Source organism: Grampus griseus, assembly GCF_964374135.1.
Source record: "Grampus griseus genome assembly, chromosome: 6".
Taxonomy (NCBI): domain Eukaryota; kingdom Metazoa; phylum Chordata; class Mammalia; order Artiodactyla; family Delphinidae; genus Grampus; species Grampus griseus.
The window spans coordinates 22,966,631-22,984,303 of record NC_139000.1 but is presented as its reverse complement, the minus strand read 5'-3'; the positions used below and the strand labels follow the sequence as shown (position 1 = coordinate 22,984,303).

Here is a 17,673-nt window from a genome sequence, read left to right as displayed (position 1 = left end):
CCAGTTCAGGACGCTTCCACTCTCCCATTTGATAAAATATCACCTGCAGGACAGGAGGGAGGCCTCTGGCTCACGGGATCCCTGCCAGGGGATGGGGCGGGGACAACCGTGCAGTATTTAGTGGTCTTTTTCATGTTCTTAGCTGGCCTCTCTCCTGCTGGAAGCCCAGTGAGGGCTCAGAGAATGATGGAAGATGGAACATTAATCATGAATCTCTCTCTGGGAATGTCTGCCCAGGAGTCACTATAGTAGTCGTATGAAGTCACCTGTCGTATGAAGTCACCTGTGGATGTTTCGCTTCCTTTTGCAGTTGGTGACAAAGTCAATGACAAGGAACCAGAAAAAGCCGCTTTTCTGAAAAGGTTGCCCCCAAACGGCCATCCTCGTTCCCAGCTCAGGCCTTGAGATAACCCTTGAGTAGCGACAGTCTTCATCCGCCGGGGCTGGCTTCCTTGTTCTGCATGGGGTGGTCCCTGATGAGTGTCTCCATGCTCAAGGCTGAGCCAGGCTCCACCTCTTAAGGGACCCCTTGGCTAACCTGGGGGTAGGAGGATTGCTAACCTCCACCGACACGCCTTACCCTGGGCTGTTTCCCAGCCTATACAGGGCCTTTGTGAGAATTAGCAAGAGGCACCCTTTTTCAAAACTCTGTGTGGATGCAGTCCTGCACCAGCTACACGGGTGGTGAGGGGAGTCGGGGGTCTGAGCTTCAACCCCATCCATCCCCCCAGCCTGGTGTTTTTGTGCAACACACACGCTGCCCACCCAGATGCAACCGTCCTGCTCTCAGTGGAGGTTTCTTTTATCTGGAAACGTTATCTTAAGTGGAAATGTCCCCTTATCTGGGCCTGATGCCATCTCTGGTCAGTCATGCAACTTATAATGGCCTGATGAATCATAGTTTCCTGTAGGGTTTCTTGGTACCTTGCAAAGGAAGGATACTGAGGCAACACTGTTTTTCTGGCCAGTTTTCCCCCGCAGTCTGACCTGAGCCTCAGAAGACAATGAGTTCTTGAGTCAGGGGTGCTCTTGAACTTGTTTGGTAGATTTGCTTTCCCTTTCTCAGTTGAGGGGGTGCTGGGCTGAGTCCAGATTACAGCCTCCTGGACATTGAGCCCCATCCTTCCTCCTAGCACACAATCTAGGTGGGTTTTTCCTGTGTTCTCTTTCTTCCTCTTTTGCCCCCAGAATAGTTACTGAGAGGGCTTTCAGCCTTCCCTGCCTGTCTTGGAATAAAAGAAGACCTCTTTGATTCCTGGGTTAAGTCCAAGCTGGGGGCTGGCAGTCACTGCTTTTCCAAGAATTCCTGGCACACACTTCCTTCTAGACCAGGACACCCTTTGGGAGTTCTAGCCAAACTCTCACTGGGTGGATGGAGGAAGGCCGTCTGGCTTCAGTGCCCACCCCCGCCACCGCAGGCTGTATGGGAAGCTCAGCAACATCAGTGATGTTTTGTGCCCCCAGCTCTCTCGGGTTCTCACACATGCCCTGGGAAGGCGCAAAGGAGACGAGCACTCCACATTGATCAGCCCCCGGTCATCAGTCTGATCATTACAGAGCTGTGATTTTTTTTTTTTTTTTTTTTGCGGTACGCGGGCCTCTCACTGTTGTGGCCTCTCCCGTTGCGGAGCACAGGCTCCGGACGCGCAGGCTCAGCGGCCACGGCTCACGGGCCCAGCCGCTCCGCGGCATGTGGGATCTTCCCAGACCGGGGCACGAACCCATGTCCCCTGCATCGGCAGGCGGACTCTCAACCACTGCGCCACCAGGGAAGCCCCAGAGCTGTGATTTTTAAGTGCAGTACCTAAGAAGCAGTCAGTGATCACAGACATACGATCCCTCCTATCCAGTCCAATGGGCTCTTTGGCATGGTCACCATGCCAGAAACCAATCAGTGCCTCTAAGGTCGTGAGTGTACATGCAAGGTCATGACCACTATTCTGGAGGAGGCTGTCCAGAGTCAGTCCTTCTAACTCATTACCCACAGCCGGGACATTTTTTCTCTGAGCTTTTCTTGTAGTGACTTTTAGTTTCCTTTATAGGAACTAAAGGATCATTTTAGTTCCTACTTAATCACTCCACTTTCAGGAACTTATTTAGGACCCGCGAGGTCGTGATGAGGGAGGCTGCTTGGTCTCCCTTGGCAGTGCCATCCTTAGAGCAGCTCCAGAGAATCTGCCTCTGCAAACCTCGCATTCAGACCATCCCTGTCTGTGGTTAGGGTCTTCTTTTCACGGGACAACAGACTACAAGACTACTTTGGGGTTCAGAGACGCCTACAGGTAGGGGAAGGGCTGTTTGTCCACAGATGGCAGTAGATTCTAACAAATCCAAAATGCCCTTAAGGATCTTGCTGGTGGGCAGCTGGTTGCATACAACCCAGGGGGGAAAGAATCTTGTTAATTCAAAGCACAGAAGATGGAAGCGACAAATCTTGAATTAACGAAGTATGGCTTATCTGATATTTTTATGGAGGAATAATAGGGTATCTACTTGCTGCAAAAGATACAGACTTTTAAATAAACGAATATCAGATGAAGCAAGTCTTGGTGTGGGTGTGTCCTGGTCTCCTGATGTTACCTCCCCTCTTGTGTCCCCTCCCCCCTCACCGGCGTGGTGCCAGTTCCCAGCTGGGGGGCGTTTTGTGAGTGTGTCTCTGCCATGTACTAACCCTGGTTTTTCCCTCTCTGCCAGTACACCTCTAAGTTACTGTCTTGCAAGGTGACTTCCGAGGTACTTTTCCACTTGTTTGTCTTGGTCTTCTTGCATGCCTGACCCAGGTGCATGCTGTCGTGGTTTGCCATTTCCTCATGGGGTTTTCTCCCTGCCTTTTCTGAATGGGGTGATTGCCTTGAAATGTTAGTGTCCATGCAACAGTGGTACACGCGACTGTGCTTTGCTGTGCTGTGCTCTGGGTTGGAGAAGATTCTGTCTTGCTCATGGATCTGGAAGATGTTTGCACTAGAGGGTACGACCAATGGGCTGTTTGGATTTTTGTTTGTTTGTTTCTTCAGGCGCTGACAGCAAATCTACTCTGGTCTGGTTAGAAAACCGTGCAGCTCAAGAGGACTGGGCTGTCGGTTGGGATCAGTCCTTTGTTTACCTTAACACAAACCCAGAGAGCTCCATGCCATCACTTTAGGATAACTTATTCCTACTGCGAACCAACGCAGTCCACCCTGCCCCCCCCCCCGCCTCCATCTTTAAACCTGTACTTTTGGTTTGGAAGCTTTTTTAAGCATTGAATTTCCCCCAAGCTGCCTCCTTTCCCCTACAACTTCCCTTTACACAGATTTCACAAACCTGTGCTATGAAAAAGCACAATATTTTTATTTTTTCCACATATATATTGACTTATTTATATGCTATGAGAAAGCATACTGGCTTTTATATTTTTTATTTCTAGAGCATTGTATTTTTATTTTAAAAGAATTATTGTAAATATACAGAATTGTAGAGAATCATTTATTCATTAACCTGGTTGACAATTTATTGAGATCCTACTACACATCAGGCACTTTCTGGGTTCTGAGAAGACAGCAGTCACCTGAACGATGTCCCTGATGCCATGGAGCTGGCATGCCAATGTGTCAAGGATATGGCAAAGTAAAATAATAAAGCCCCCAGCCAGCTTTGTGCATTCTTATCATTTCATAATATTTGCTTAATATTTGAAGAAGAAATTAATATTGCAAATACCATTCAAGCCCTCTTGTTACCTCTCCCAGCTCCCATTTCTTTCCCTCTTGAGAGGGAATTTTTCTGGAGTTTGGTGTTGATTGTTTCCATGCATGTTTTTATCCTTGTACTACGTATGTCTATGTACATAAATTATATCTAATGGTTTTGCATGTTTTCGAACTTTCTATAAATAGATCATATTGTAGTATCCTGTTCTCTTTATTCTGTCTGCATCATTTTTAGATGTGTCCATGTTGATACTTATGGCTCTAGTTCACTCATTATAATTGCCGTATATAGTATTCCATTGAATGAATACATATCTGTTTATTCATTCTTCTAGTGATGGAAATGTAGGTTGTACCATTTCTTTGCCATTACAAACAATGAGTCAATGAATGTTATTTTACACAGCTCTTTGTGCGACCTATGGAAGAAAGTCTCTAAATATATCTAGGGGTAAAAGTACTGGTTATAGGGCTTACCCATCCTCCCATTCACTACCTATTGCAAACTACTCTTCAAACTGGCTGTGCTAACCTATAGCACAATGTATATTCACATCTCCATATTTAGCAAAATAATTATGGTTAACTGTAGACGTGAGCTGATTCTTATCAGTAGGTTCTTTTCACAAACTGTAAAGTGAATATTGAAAATATCATTACATGGACCTTCTTCAGTGTCTAATTGTGGGTCTCAGGGAGGAAATGCTGGTTTAAGAATTAGACCCTAAGAGCCCACATCCCCTTGGAGTCAACATAAGATTGATGAAAATCTGGTCAAGTACATCCAAGGAAGATAAGACTGGGCCCTGTCTGCTTTCAGTAGAAGATATGAGGGATAAAATATTAATATAAATGTTATTTAACGTATCTGTCTCTTGTTTTATATCCCAGAATAAAATTATCTAGGTTGATTGCTGCTCAACCTGAAGTGATTCACTTGAATTCCCTAAGCACTGGAGAGAAAAATTAATACTAGAGGATTGTTCAGAGAGAATTGATTTTCTTTTTGTCCCAGCAGACCTAAATCTGATTTAATTTGTGAAAACGATAAAACCTTAAATCAGGTCTTTGTATTATTATTATTTTTTATGTTTTTCTCTCTCCATTCCTGTGGAGTGTATTTATTGCCCTTTCTGATGCTTCTTCCTCCATACGCCCCCCCCAGCCACTGAGCAGCCGTGGAACATGCCGGCCCAGAGCATCGACTCTGCACCCAGAGCTCTGGGCTCACATGTTAGCTCTTCCTCCTACTAACTGACGTTAGATTATTTTAAACCTCTCTGTGCTTCGGCTTCTTCATATGTGAAATTCATAGTGTGAATCCCATAGAACAGAGGCGAGGATTAAAACCCGTAGCTGGTTCATGGTACCTGTGATGTAAGTGTTTACCAGAGCCCCAGAGGCAAGTGCTTTTTTTAACCCAGAAAGGAGAGGAATGGACTTTAGGAAATAAAGTTAATATGGAGAAATCTAGAAGAAAAGTTCTAGATTTGCTAGAGCTTTATTCACACACACACACACACTCACTCACACACACAGTACTCTGAATTGTGGAATAAATGCTCATTCACATACCTTCCCCAAGGGCTTGGCTTTTTTTTTTTGCGGTACGCGGGCCTCTCACTGCTGCGGCCTCTCCCGTTGTGGAGCACAGGCTCCGGATGCCCAGGCTCAGCAGCCATGGCTCACGGGCCCAGCCGCTCCACGGCATGTGGGATCTTCCCGGACCGGGGCACGAACCCATGTCCCCTGCATCTGCAGGCGGACTCTCAACCACTGCGCCACCAGGGAAGCCCAGGGCTTGGCTTTTTGAATCTTCAAAAGGCCTGTTGGAGGAGGGAAGAGACTGTTCTATCCTGAACATGAAGCCCTGTGCCCGACACTTGGTAGGAACCCAATAAATAGCTATAAGATGGATGGATAGATGGATTGAAATGGGTTCCCAAAGAACAGAGTAAATTAAAATTTTCAAGATGATTGAGAATTAAAATAGGGCCCAAATACAAGACAAGGGACATCTGAAATTGATGGGGACTATTTTTTTCAGAACCTTAGATTTATTTTTAGCTCTTATGTAAACCTTTCAGCTTGTATGTACAGTCTGCGAGGCAAACATATGACTGTTTTCCACAATGTAGAGCTCCTTGTCAAAACGTCTTATGTTTGAATACCACGTGATTGCTTATAAAGCCCTTTCACATGATGAGAGAAATACGAGAGAAATACGTAGTTATTGTTTAAGAATTTGCTATGCCCTGGAAACTTTGGTAAATTCTTTGCCTCGTTTATTTGCCTCATTTATTCCTCAGACCACCTCGGTACTATGGTTTTTATTATTCTCTTTTTACATATAAGGAAACTGAGGCACAGGGTAATAAACTTACCCAAGGTCACATAGTTACTAGGATTTAAACTTAGACCTGCCTGGACTTCAGAGGCTGCATTGCTTCCTGAGAGAGCCTGTGAAATAGGGCAGGTGTTGTGTCCGTTTTACAGATAAAGGAAGTTGAGACTCAAGATGCCATGAACGACAGGCACAGAGCTGGAAACAAAGCTCAGGACTTGCAGTTCCAGTTCCTCACTGCCTTCCAGTACCATGTTACCAGGCCTTGACCAGAAGATTCTACTGTTTAACTCTACCAGACTTGGAAACATGCTTTCCTCCTACTGATTTGTTATTCTTAGATGTTGACTAGGTGACCATGATATGTTTACACACCAACACTTTAGGTCATGGCTTACGTGCTTCCTGGTGAACATTCCTTCAGGAGACATGATTGAGTTGTGTCCTATACATCCGGTCAAAGCCGTCCCTGCTAGGAGGACTGGGGAAGCCTTCCTGGAGGGAAGACACTGCTGCTCTGGGAAGTCCATGCATTTGTCAGAGGTGCAGAGAAGCAAGTTGAGATGCCCGCTCCCTGCCCAGACCTTTAATCTGACCAGAATTTGCTTACGTCTGGGCTCCCATCACTGCCGGTAAACCTGCCTCTCCTTGCTTCTCTGGAGTTGCCAGCATCTCTGTCCCTTGCCAGAATGATTGTTCTCAGAATAAGCAAAGACTTCATCGCCTGTTGGTTGGATAACCAACTAGTGTTGGCTCTGCTAGACTTTAAATTCAGAAACTGCACATCCTAAGCTAATGCCACAGTCATTGAACTGGTTGGCATGCAGGGGCTTGCTTTCGGTGCAGTGTCATGAAATTGAGCCGTTTCTCCTGCGTTGGCAACCTAAATGTCATTCATCTGGATGTCATCTGGACCAAACTCAAGCTGGAGCAGACTGGCGAAGGATCCCCCCTGGGGTCCACAGACTCTTCTGGGGAGCCGGAGGGAGGGTGGCCTCACCTCGATGGTGGTGAGCCTATTTGTCCTTGATGTTGTCACCTTTCACTTCCTTTACCAGCACCTGTGGCCCTGAAGTTACATCAAAATGCTCAGATTCCATGTTTTAGTGGCCTGAGAAGCTCTTTTTCTTTTCACTTAATTCCTCTTTCAAGCATAATTATACCAAAGTAGATTTTTGTGGTATAAATATGATCACAGCTTATGTAGGTCCACAAAGCTTGGTGGAATGAATTCACACTGGTTCAGTTGTTTGGAATTACTTTCCCGTCTGCTTGTTTATGAAGAGACCAAGACTGTCCATAGCTGTGCTGTCCAGTATGGTAGTCACTATTTCCATGAGGCTATTGAAATGAAAATTAGTTAAAATCAGATATTTAGTTTCTCAGCCACACTAGCCATATTTCAAATGCTCAGTAGCCACGTGTGGCTCACGGCTGCCATATTGGATAGCGCAGATACAGATCACTGCCACCAGACTGCACTGATCTATAGCATGTAGCAATCCACTTCGTTATCTAAAAACTTGACGCAGAGTCAGGTCTAGTTCAACGAAACTTGCAGAACATTTCAGGAAAATTCAGTCTCTCTATACTGAAAATGATGGGTCAAAAGTGAACTTTGGCTCTGAGGTGAATGCTACCCAGAACCTCCCACCCCGCCACCTTTACTTTCACGTCTCTCCTACCTCCCAGCTGTACCAGACGCTTTACCACTTTCCCCCTCATTAGATGCTGTTGAGAGGGAAAGGAGGAAGGAAACAGAGAAGTTGGTTTGTGTTCATAATGAACAATCATGAACTCTGCGTAATTTTTTCCCCTCTCTCTTCAGGTCCTTGAGGCCACACGGGTTAATCGAAGAAAGAGCGCATTGGCCTTGCGCTGGGAGGCGGGGATCTATGCCAACCAAGAGGAAGAGGACAATGAATAGTCAACATCCTTCCACCCAGGAAGCTTCTTTGGTGCTTGGGTTCCCAAGAAACCAAGAAATCAACACATCAAAGCATTTTAATAGAATATTTATTAAAGTGCAAACAAACTCGGCAATCCTTATGCAGACCAGAAGAAGTTGCAATGTACAATGATGAAAAATCAAGTGAAAAAAGCAGTCCACCCATCAAACACGAACTCTCGGGAGTCAGAAGAGAAAGGATTTTTTTTTTTTTGTAACTCAAAGAATCCCCTGGGTTTGGACCACAGTTGATCCAAAAGGACAAAGAAGTTACAAGCAAATTGACATGGTTGCTACAGGCAGAGCCAAGACTAGCCTCTCTGGGTGATGAGGAAAACATTGGTAATGTGGCCATTTGGAGAAGCCACAGAGCTGATGCCATCCACCCAGCAGAGGATATTTCCCTGTGCCTGCACCGGTTTCCACCCATCATAGCATCAGAGGTGTTGGACTAACCCCATTTACTCCAGCAGCTATAAAATAATGCTTCTCTCTCTATTGGCCCAGAAGAGGCAACTATGGTTCCATGTCTATTCCGTTTAATTGTTTTGAATTGGGAGCAATTAAGGATCGCAATCCAAATTTTGAAGACAAGATTTCTTCATGTTGCAAACACAACCTGTTCTGCATTAGGAGGTTTAGGAAGGGGGGGAGAAAGCCAAACCAAATGGATTATTTTAGCTTTAGGATCTTGTCTGCTTATGATATTGACTGAGCTGCAGTTTATGAGAACACGTTTTCACAATTCTGTTTCTTTATATGAAAACTATATTTAGTGGGCAACAACTATTTTTATGATGGGATGGGGGAATATATCCATGTATAAAACCTATACACATTGAACAGCTTGGTTCAAGAGGGGAGGGGTATTTTTAGAGTGGTAATAATTGAAAAAAGGGTGAACTCTGCCTTAGAGAGGTAGACGATGAGAAATAAAGAGGTGTTTATAACTATATTTTATATGTAAAGTGGACCTTCAGGGGAGTAGGAAGAATGATACGTTGGATCAATCAGAAAGAGACAATAAAGAAAGCTCACGAAAGGTAGACAGAGAAGAAGGCAGGGGGAAAGAGTGGGCAGGTAAGGAAGTTAGAGAGATTATTTTTTCTGAGCAACCAGTATTTTTCAGGATGATACAGAGGAAAATATAGAATAGAAACTTAAGTGCAGGCTTAGGTTCAGCTACAAATCCTAAAGGTGGTGTGCGTGCGTGCGTGCGTGTGTGTGTGTGTGTACACATGCCTTTGTGTGTGTGTGCAAAGCGCATGTGTGCTCATGAGTAAGGGTGTATGTGTGTGTGTGAGGACTAAAATTCCAGGATGATCATGGGACAAGGGTGTTCACTTATTTCCTCCAAAGCTGTTTGCCAGCGTCAGGAGTGAGTGAGAATTTCTTTTTTATGAAAAGGATATAGAGGCTCCGAGCTGATGCAGTATTTGTAATATTAAGTTGACCTAACATGGTATTTGCATGGGTCACAATGGCAAAGTTTTGAGCAGTTTTGTAATTTGACATTTAGGAAAGTCCCATATTTATTCTCATGCTTTGTATCCATGCTTAGTATACGCTAAAGGACACCAGCTTTACTCTTTCTGTCATTTAAAGCAATATGATAAGGGTGTTCAATCATTGAATGCCCTCAATTTCTGGATGAGAAATTTTTCAGTCCTGGCCATGAGAAAAAAACTGACCAGCCTTCTTTTTTTCCGTCCCCTTTGTTTTAAAACTGTGGTTTTTAAAAAAGCAATAAGTAAGTCAGACCTCACTAAAACTCATTTTTGTTTTTATGTCTTTATGTCCTAAGCACTAATGTGTTGTCCTGACAAGTGCAGTCCCACCAAATTTGTATGTAGATTCATGCACGTTACCTTCTTTTATTAGACGAGTGTCAACGTTAGGGGAAAGTGTATTCATAAGCGAGTGGTGGACACAGTAAAACATGGAACTCTGATAACTTACAAGGATCCTTTGGAACGGCCAAGGGAACTTGCAATTCGAAGCCAAATTCTACAGATGGATAATTGGCGTCATCTTTATATGGTTCATGCTCCTGAACATTCTGAACGAATAGTCAACAAAATGTGCTAGACGCTGGGGATAGGAAACAGATAAGATCCCTCCCGTTAGGGATTTATTTTCAGGTGGGAGAGGCTGGCATGGAGACAGACATTCCCAGGAAAATGAGCTGAGGAGTCCTGACAGGTGAAATGGGGGCACCCAAGGAAAGAAGGATGCTTTGTCTGAGGATTTCCAGCGTTTCCAAGACAGGCACGGGAATGGAAACAGTTGGGGCAGCAGCATCGTGTGGCCCAGGGATGCAGGAGCTGCTAGGATGCCTGGAGAACAGAATGGTTCTGTGGGTTGCACAAAAAGTGAAACATGCTTCATGATTTCTGGACTAACTCTGGATCTGGTAGTGACCATAGACTTGATACAGATGAACTCCCCATCTTCTGCAAGAGGAAACAGTGCTCAGGACTTCCCTGAAGTTTTTGGTTCTGTTTTGAAGAAAACTGTGTACCCACCTTAAAACTACATTTGAGAAGAGAATGGGCAGCTGAAAAGAAAGCTTAGGAGGCCACACAATTCCTGGAATCGCTTTAGAGGCAGATGAGTTGGTCTTTGACTGCAGTTGATTGACCCAGACACACTTATTATGTAGAGTTACAGAGCCAGGATCCTTTGGTTCGCACTTTGGATAGGCAACAAATGCAGCGTTTCCGTGACTCTCTCACAGTCACAAAACCGTTTAACTGTGGCCCCTACATCTCCATCTTTGCTTGTTCCCTTCTGCTGCCTTCTGATGACTGCTGTCCATTTCCTTGTTCCACTCACGTATCATCCTGTTACAATGTAAATTAAAGTTCCCTTAGCAGAGCCAGATTTTCTCTGTGCTCTTGAGTTTTTTACTCATTTAAGAAACATTGGGCCATGGCTTTGTACATAGCGCTGTGCTAGGCTCTGGGATCCCAAATGAACCCCTTTAACTTTGTGAAGATGCAGCAGACCCCTGGCGGAACGTCATCCGTGCCTAATCCGTCGAGAAGAAGAGGCTTGTCCAAAACCTGGCCTCCGATGCTCATCCCTGCCCCCAGGTAGCACACGAGCTTGTTAATCTCAGCTCGAACAGTCGTTTAGATTCTGTAGATGTTAAAAGCTTTCCTGAAAGTATTCCATTCCGCAGTGTTGATAGATGTTCACTTTCCTCTGGAACTGATGACTGACATTCCTTGGCTTTCTCATCCAGAAATTATGGAAACAGGGTCTGTCAGTGGCAGGAGGCTGGGCTGTGTCCTACGTGCATGACACATGCAGTTTCCTTGCCTCTTTACACCCATGCATGCTGCCCGCCCTAGACAGTGACATATAAGCAGTATATAGATCAGTGCCCACATATATATACAACACACACACACACACACACAAGGCATAACAAGGAACACTAAGACAGTGTTGACTCGTCTCAGAAGACAAATAATTAAACATTTTTTCCAACTAAAGAATGGATGTAATTAAACTATGTATTGAAAAAAAAATAGCCTAAGTGTTTAGAGATGGTGACTATATCCAGTTGTAGTAACAGAACCAATTTCCTGAATTTTAAGCATTCAGTGAGTGAGCTGCCAATTTTGATTTTGTGTTCCTCTTTACCCAAATGACTTTTTTTTTTTTTCTTTTTTGGAGGAGGGGGCACAAAGCAGCAATACTGTGTTTGAAAATGATACTCTCTGTATCTGGCTCTCCTGTGTATGTTAACCACTTCAATGTTACTATCCTGCTTCGGTTTTATAGTGATTGTGAGGCATTCAATGCAAGTATACAATTATTTTCTCATTAAAATCCAGTGTGTGTTGTGCTTTTATAAACGAGGGCCACTTGTTTGACTGTCGGGGGAGGTTGGAGGACCGAGCAGCCCGAGGGTAGCATGCCAGCGCTCTCGCCTCTAATTCCATGGGGCCACATCTGCTCCTTGCATATTTGGAACCAAGAAAGCAGTACTAGCTGGCGGGGCAGACCTTTGACAGGCTGTTCCCAATGCCTCCTTTGGCCATGTTGTCTCCAGCTGCCGTGGCTAGACCTGGAAATTCCGACAGGACCCACAGAAATGATACACATGCCTCTTGAGGTAGGTAGACTCCAAGGTCAAAGAGATGGTGGGGCAAACGGTAGGACAAAGAGTAAAGGTCAAGCTTTGCACGTGGCTCTTAGGCTCTAATTTTTATTATTCATTCCATTCCCAGCACCTGTATTTGGCTCTCCTCTGAGGAATAGAGAATTTCGGACTTCACAGAGCATCTGAGACCACAGGTGAATCAGGAAGCTTCCTCCCCCCAACCCCACAGTCTCCAGCCGCTCCATCCCGGAGCTAACTTGCACCCAGACCTTTAGTCTCCTGCCCTTCCTTACCACCCGCTGGCCCATCTCTCTTCCTAGGGTCTCCTTTCCAGCTGCCTCTTTCTCTATCTCTCCCCACTTACAGGACTTCTTCCAATCTTCCCTCACCCCAAATCTCCCAGGCTTTCCAACTGTATTCTCCTGTTCTTCCGTGTGGCATCATCTTGCAGTCTCTCTCTGGTGAGAGTTCTGAATTTTGATGGGAAGGGGTTAGGTTGGGTGACAGGCCCCTTTGAAAACTGGATCAAACTCTAACAATAACGGGTAACACTTATGAAGCACTGAGAATGTGACAGGCACTTGCCGTGATGTCCGCAAATGTAATCTATTTCTTACGACTCCATGGGATGTACTCTTCTGGTTTTTTGGGGGGGTTGGGATATTTTTGCTGCACCACGTGGCTTGCGGGACCTTAGTCCAGCAACCAGGGATGGAACCCGGGCCCCTGGCAGTGAGAGCGCTGAGTCCTAACCGCTGGACTGCCGGGGAATTCCCTGGGGTGTACTATGTTGATTTCCATTTGACATGTCAGGGAACGGTTGCCACGGGGCTGGTAAACAGTAGCGCTTGAAGTTGAACCTGGGCACTCTGATTCAACTGTTACTCTTACCCACTCTTCCTGTAAAAATGCACATTGGCAACTTCACATACAAGGTCCAGTAGATCTGATGATGTGTGTGGGTCTGGGTGACCTCCTCCCACTATGCTCTCCAGGAGGAGGGGCTCTCATGGACCGAGGCCGAGGTCATGACAGGGGCTCAAATCTTGGGGGAGAGCTGGGTTTTGGTGGCAGCAGCAAAGAAGTGTCTTTATTTGAATGAACTCCCTCTGGGCTCTTTCCTTTGGGATCAGTTGTCCCAGGAGATGCTGGGAGAAGATGACCGAGGCATCCCTGTTGCCAAAAAGGAACCAGAAGCGACTGCAAATGGGGTGATGAAAATGTGCTAAAATTGAATTATGATGACAGTTGCACAACTTTCCATTTACTGAAAATCACTGAATTGTACACTTGGAAATGAGTACATTTTATGGTATGTAAATCACACCACAGTGAAAGCTGTAGCAAAAAACAAAGGGATGAGGGAGTCAAGGAGCCAGAAGCGGAGTCCGGGGAAAGGAGTCAAGGAGGCCACACAGCCTCAGGCTGAAAGGAATGAGAGGAGTCATTCAGTCCAGTATTCGGCCACCAGCTCACCAGCTAATCAGGAAGAAATCTTGCTGTCCCAGGGGTGCCCCCCAGGAACCAGGAGCAGTAGAGCTGTGATTGGCTGTGGCTTCAGCGTCCTGGTCCTCTTTCCATCAGTCACTGCTAACACCTGGGGGACATCAGGCAGCGCTAGGTGAGTCAGGATACAAAGGACCGAGATTTGGTGGGCACTCAGGCTTTGGAAACGCAAGAGAGCGGTACGCAGAGTCTGATACGGTCAGAGTAGAAAGAATTTAGGGGTGGTTCTCACTGAGGAGGCTCTCCCCGAAAACCCACCCATGTGAGGCCTTAACCTCTGAGCAGAGGACAGGTATGCAGGCCTTTTGCTCTGCGATGTCAAGTATCAGTGGGGCGCTGGAGGGGGCCTGTGGCCACTACCCCCTAGTTCAACTCCCCTGTGGTTTTTTTCCTTTTTTTTTTTAAATTGAAGTATAGTTGATTTACAGTGTTGTGTTAGTTTCAGGTATACAGCAGAATGATTCAGTTATACATAATTTCTATTTTTTTCAGATTCTTTTCCCTCATAGGTTATTACAAAATATTGAGTAGAGTTCCCTGTGCTATACAGTAGGTCCTTGTTGTTTATTTTTTATGTAGTCGTGTGTATATATTAATCCCAAACTCCTAATTTATCCCTCCCCCCTTTCCCCTTTGGTAACCGTAGCCATGTTTTCTATGTCTGTGGGTCTGTTTCTGTTTTGTATATGAATTCATTTGTAGCATTCTTTTTTTTTTTAGATCCCACATCAACTCCCCTGGTTTTATTGGTGGCAAAGAGACTAATAATGAGGTTCCTTTGGAATGTTGCTCCTTTTAATCATGGGCTCCTTGGGTCACAAGAGGGTGGTGACTGTAGCCCTCCCTGCACACAACCTACACAAAATTCAGAACTGGGCTGCTAGGGGGACAGAAAACAAATGGGGAATTAAAAGGAAGAATTCAAAAGGTTTGAAATGTACAAGATGACATTGAGGCAAAGAATGGGGCCTCAGGAAATACCTAGAGGTACCACACCAGCCATTTCTAAGCGTTACCCAAGCGTTCAGATGCCTTCTCTCAGAGAACATTTGCCTGATAAAGACTTTTTTTAAATTCCACCAAGATACAGTAATCTCACTGTCAGTTCATCTTGATGGTAGACTTACCCAGATGACTTGCTCCAAGTCCACAGGTGGTGGGCTTGCAACAAGTGGAGTGGATCTGTTGGTCCCCTAGAGACGTACAATCACAAATCTTTCTTCCCCTTCTTTGGTTTTTCTCTGCCCTCTCATTTAGACAAGCTCGGCCTCGGCCTCTGCTGTGGTCTTCGGCTAGTAACAGTGATTTGCCTCTGAGGAGAGCTGTTGTCAAACGTTTGAGAGGACCCCTGCATCACTTGGAGGGCTTGTTAAACACAGAATTGGACCCATACCGAGTTTCTGATTCAGAAGGGCTGGGGTGCAGCCCAGGAATTTTCTAACTAGTTTCCTGGAGATGCTGCTTCTGGTCCAAAGGACCTTGCTTTGAGACTCACTGGTCTGGAGTGTAAGTAATGAATAGGGTCTGAGCATACCATTTATGTTTGGAAACTTGGGGAATTGATGCAGGATTTATAAGCTGCAGGTACAATCACATGTGGTCTGGGTCTGGTTTTGAATATTTCTTGGGGGCAGTGTTTGCCCAGCACAGCAACTCACTACTTTGTGGGTCTTGGTGAAGCAGGACCAGGATTTCACTCAGACTCTTGAGTGAGGACCCTCTGACCAGGGCTGAGCAGATAAGGAAGAAAGTATGTATGTTCAGACTTTAATTTCAGGGTGAGATCAAAGGATTCTTTAGAGTATTGGAAGAAGGTCTTATCGTGTAGGCTGATAACAGTGTCAGGACTCAATGGCAAATGTTTGAATAATGTGGTTGCATAATTTAAGATGAGATGCAAATCGAGAGGTCATTCTGATTTGGGACTAGAGCAGCACTTCTCAATTCTGACTCCATCTGCATTACCTGGGGAGCTTTACGTTTTGGATTCAATTCGTCTGGGCTGGAGCCCAGGCATTAATAGAAATTAAAAGCACCCCAGAGGACTCTAATACAGAGCAAGATTTGAGCATCCACTGTCCAGTGGTTCCGAACCCTGGCTGCACTGCACATCAGGATCATCCAGGGTGGGTTTTTTTTTAAGATATTGGTGCTTGGACCTCACCCCTAGATATTCTGGTCATTTTACCTAAAAGGGGGTCAGAACATGGGTTGGTTTTAGAAGCTCCTCAGGTGTTTCTCATGTGTAGCCAGGGTTGAGAATAGGGGGTAGACTAGGGGAGGAATGTGCTTGCTTCATGACCTGACCGCCTTCAGAAAACTCTTAGGGGTAACATCAAAGTGAAATGAGTAAAGGTCCTTGAGGGGATGAACTGACCCATCTCATTGGTCCCAGGAGACAGAGCACAGTGTTGGTGACTGAGGGAGGGGCTTTGCAAAGGGGCTTTGTTGTTACTTCTGTGGAACTCTAGCTCTCTGCCCTAGAGGAAGCCTGCACGCTCAGGCTGATGGCGTGTCCAGGTGGTAAACCTTTTAGGTTAAGTGAGGGACGGAAAGCCACAAGGGGGCGCCAGAGGCGTGCTCTAACCTGTAACAGGTGCACACGGAGTAAGAGCCGGAATGGACAAAAGGCCAAACACGCCACAAAATTATTTCTGGCAGGTGAAGCCATGACCATTTCCCCCATTTGTCCTGATAAGTGTTTGTCAATTTCCGTGGTGTAACTATTCCTATGATGGCTACTTTCAAGATACCAACAGTTTAACAACCGGTTCTCAGAATTCCTGAATATTTAATAATTGGTGGAGAACAAAACTACTGTGACTAGAAGATGCACAGGACCTAGAAGTGTGGAGCTAGAGCCTAATTAATAGGAGACTTCTTAGCTTGGAATGGCTCTTATGAACCTGTCACAGCAGGTAGGCATCAGAGATGACAGGATTCTGACCATCTCTTCTGATGATTGTGATTAGTCCTAGATAGAAAAAACAAAACAAAAACCCAACCTAAGTCATGTGCCCACGCATGTTGCCAAGGTATGCGACAGAGGAAGGGGAAGAAGAGATGCTGGGATGACCAAATGTTTGATACAGTACAGTTTGTGTTGCAGACAATTTCCCAGTATCTCTGAGCAATTCCATTTTTAGTGTGAGTGTCTGACAAGCGTTCAGCCATTGGGATCAGGCAGGGGATTCAGGTTTGGGCGCACCACTCTTTCAGTGACATTTGATTATTTGCATTCTCTAGATCAGATTCCTGACTTACGGAGTTGCTATGAGAATTAAATGTTAGGTGTAAAGTGCTTGCTGAATGGTTGGTATAGATGTGCTCAGAGTTTCCTCCCTTTATTTTTTTATTTTATTTATTTTCTTCTAGTATTATTGAGATATAACTGACATATAGCACTGTATAAGTTTAAGGTGTACAGCGTAATGATTTGACTTACATACATCGTGAAATGATTATCAGAGTAAGTTTACTGAACATCCATCATCTCCTATAGATACAAGATAAAAGAGAAAATCTATTTTTTCCTTGTGATGAGAACTCAGGAGCTACTCTTAGCTTGTTGATTTCATGTATCATTTGTTCGTTACATCCCTAGCTTGTTAATTCCGCGTATCATTTGTATGTGACGTCCCTAGCTTGTTAATTCCATGCATCATTTGTACGTTACATCCCTAGTACTTATTTACTTCTCTTCTGCACACCTCCAGACTTCACTTCCTCTAAAGCCCTGCATTCAGTCAGCAAACACTTACTGAGTGCCGACTATGTGTCAAGCTCTGTGTATATGAGAACAAATTAAAATGGGGTTTGTTAGGATGGTTTCAGCTGGAATTGGGGGAGCTCTTCCTTAACATTGGGCTTGTGGGGACAAACCTCTTCCAAGGTCACGTAATGTTTCCACATCTGCCTAGTAAATAGGGCCACCCAGTGGTCACCTGTACTGTCTTCGATGCTTTTAACTTTCCTTCGCACTGGGGAACCCATATACTTGTATTCTTTTGGGCAAGAGAAAATTTCCAAGTGATTAAATGTTTAGTAAATGCCAGAAAGACTGACTCGCATC

General features: G+C 45.0%; 1 protein-coding gene across 7 annotated transcripts in view; it reads left to right on the top strand.

Annotated features, from left to right (window-relative positions):
• The window catches only part of PALM2AKAP2 (PALM2 and AKAP2 fusion), a gene marked incomplete at its 3' end in the record, with an annotated part of 497,367 nt that extends 485,485 nt beyond the window's left edge, over window positions 1–11,882 (top strand). For 4 of the 7 annotated variants that reach the window (XM_082655999.1, XM_082655997.1, XM_082656002.1 and 1 more), the window contains 2 exons: window positions 2,695–2,733; window positions 7,862–11,882. In XM_082655999.1, the coding sequence (XP_082512125.1) occupies window positions 2,695–2,733; window positions 7,862–7,960 (138 nt within the window). The remainder of the gene's footprint in view (window positions 1–2,694; window positions 2,734–7,861) is intronic. The other 3 variants (XM_082656001.1, XM_082655998.1, XM_082656000.1) reach the window with 2 other exon arrangements.
• Window positions 11,883–17,673: the final 5,791 nt, after the last annotated feature.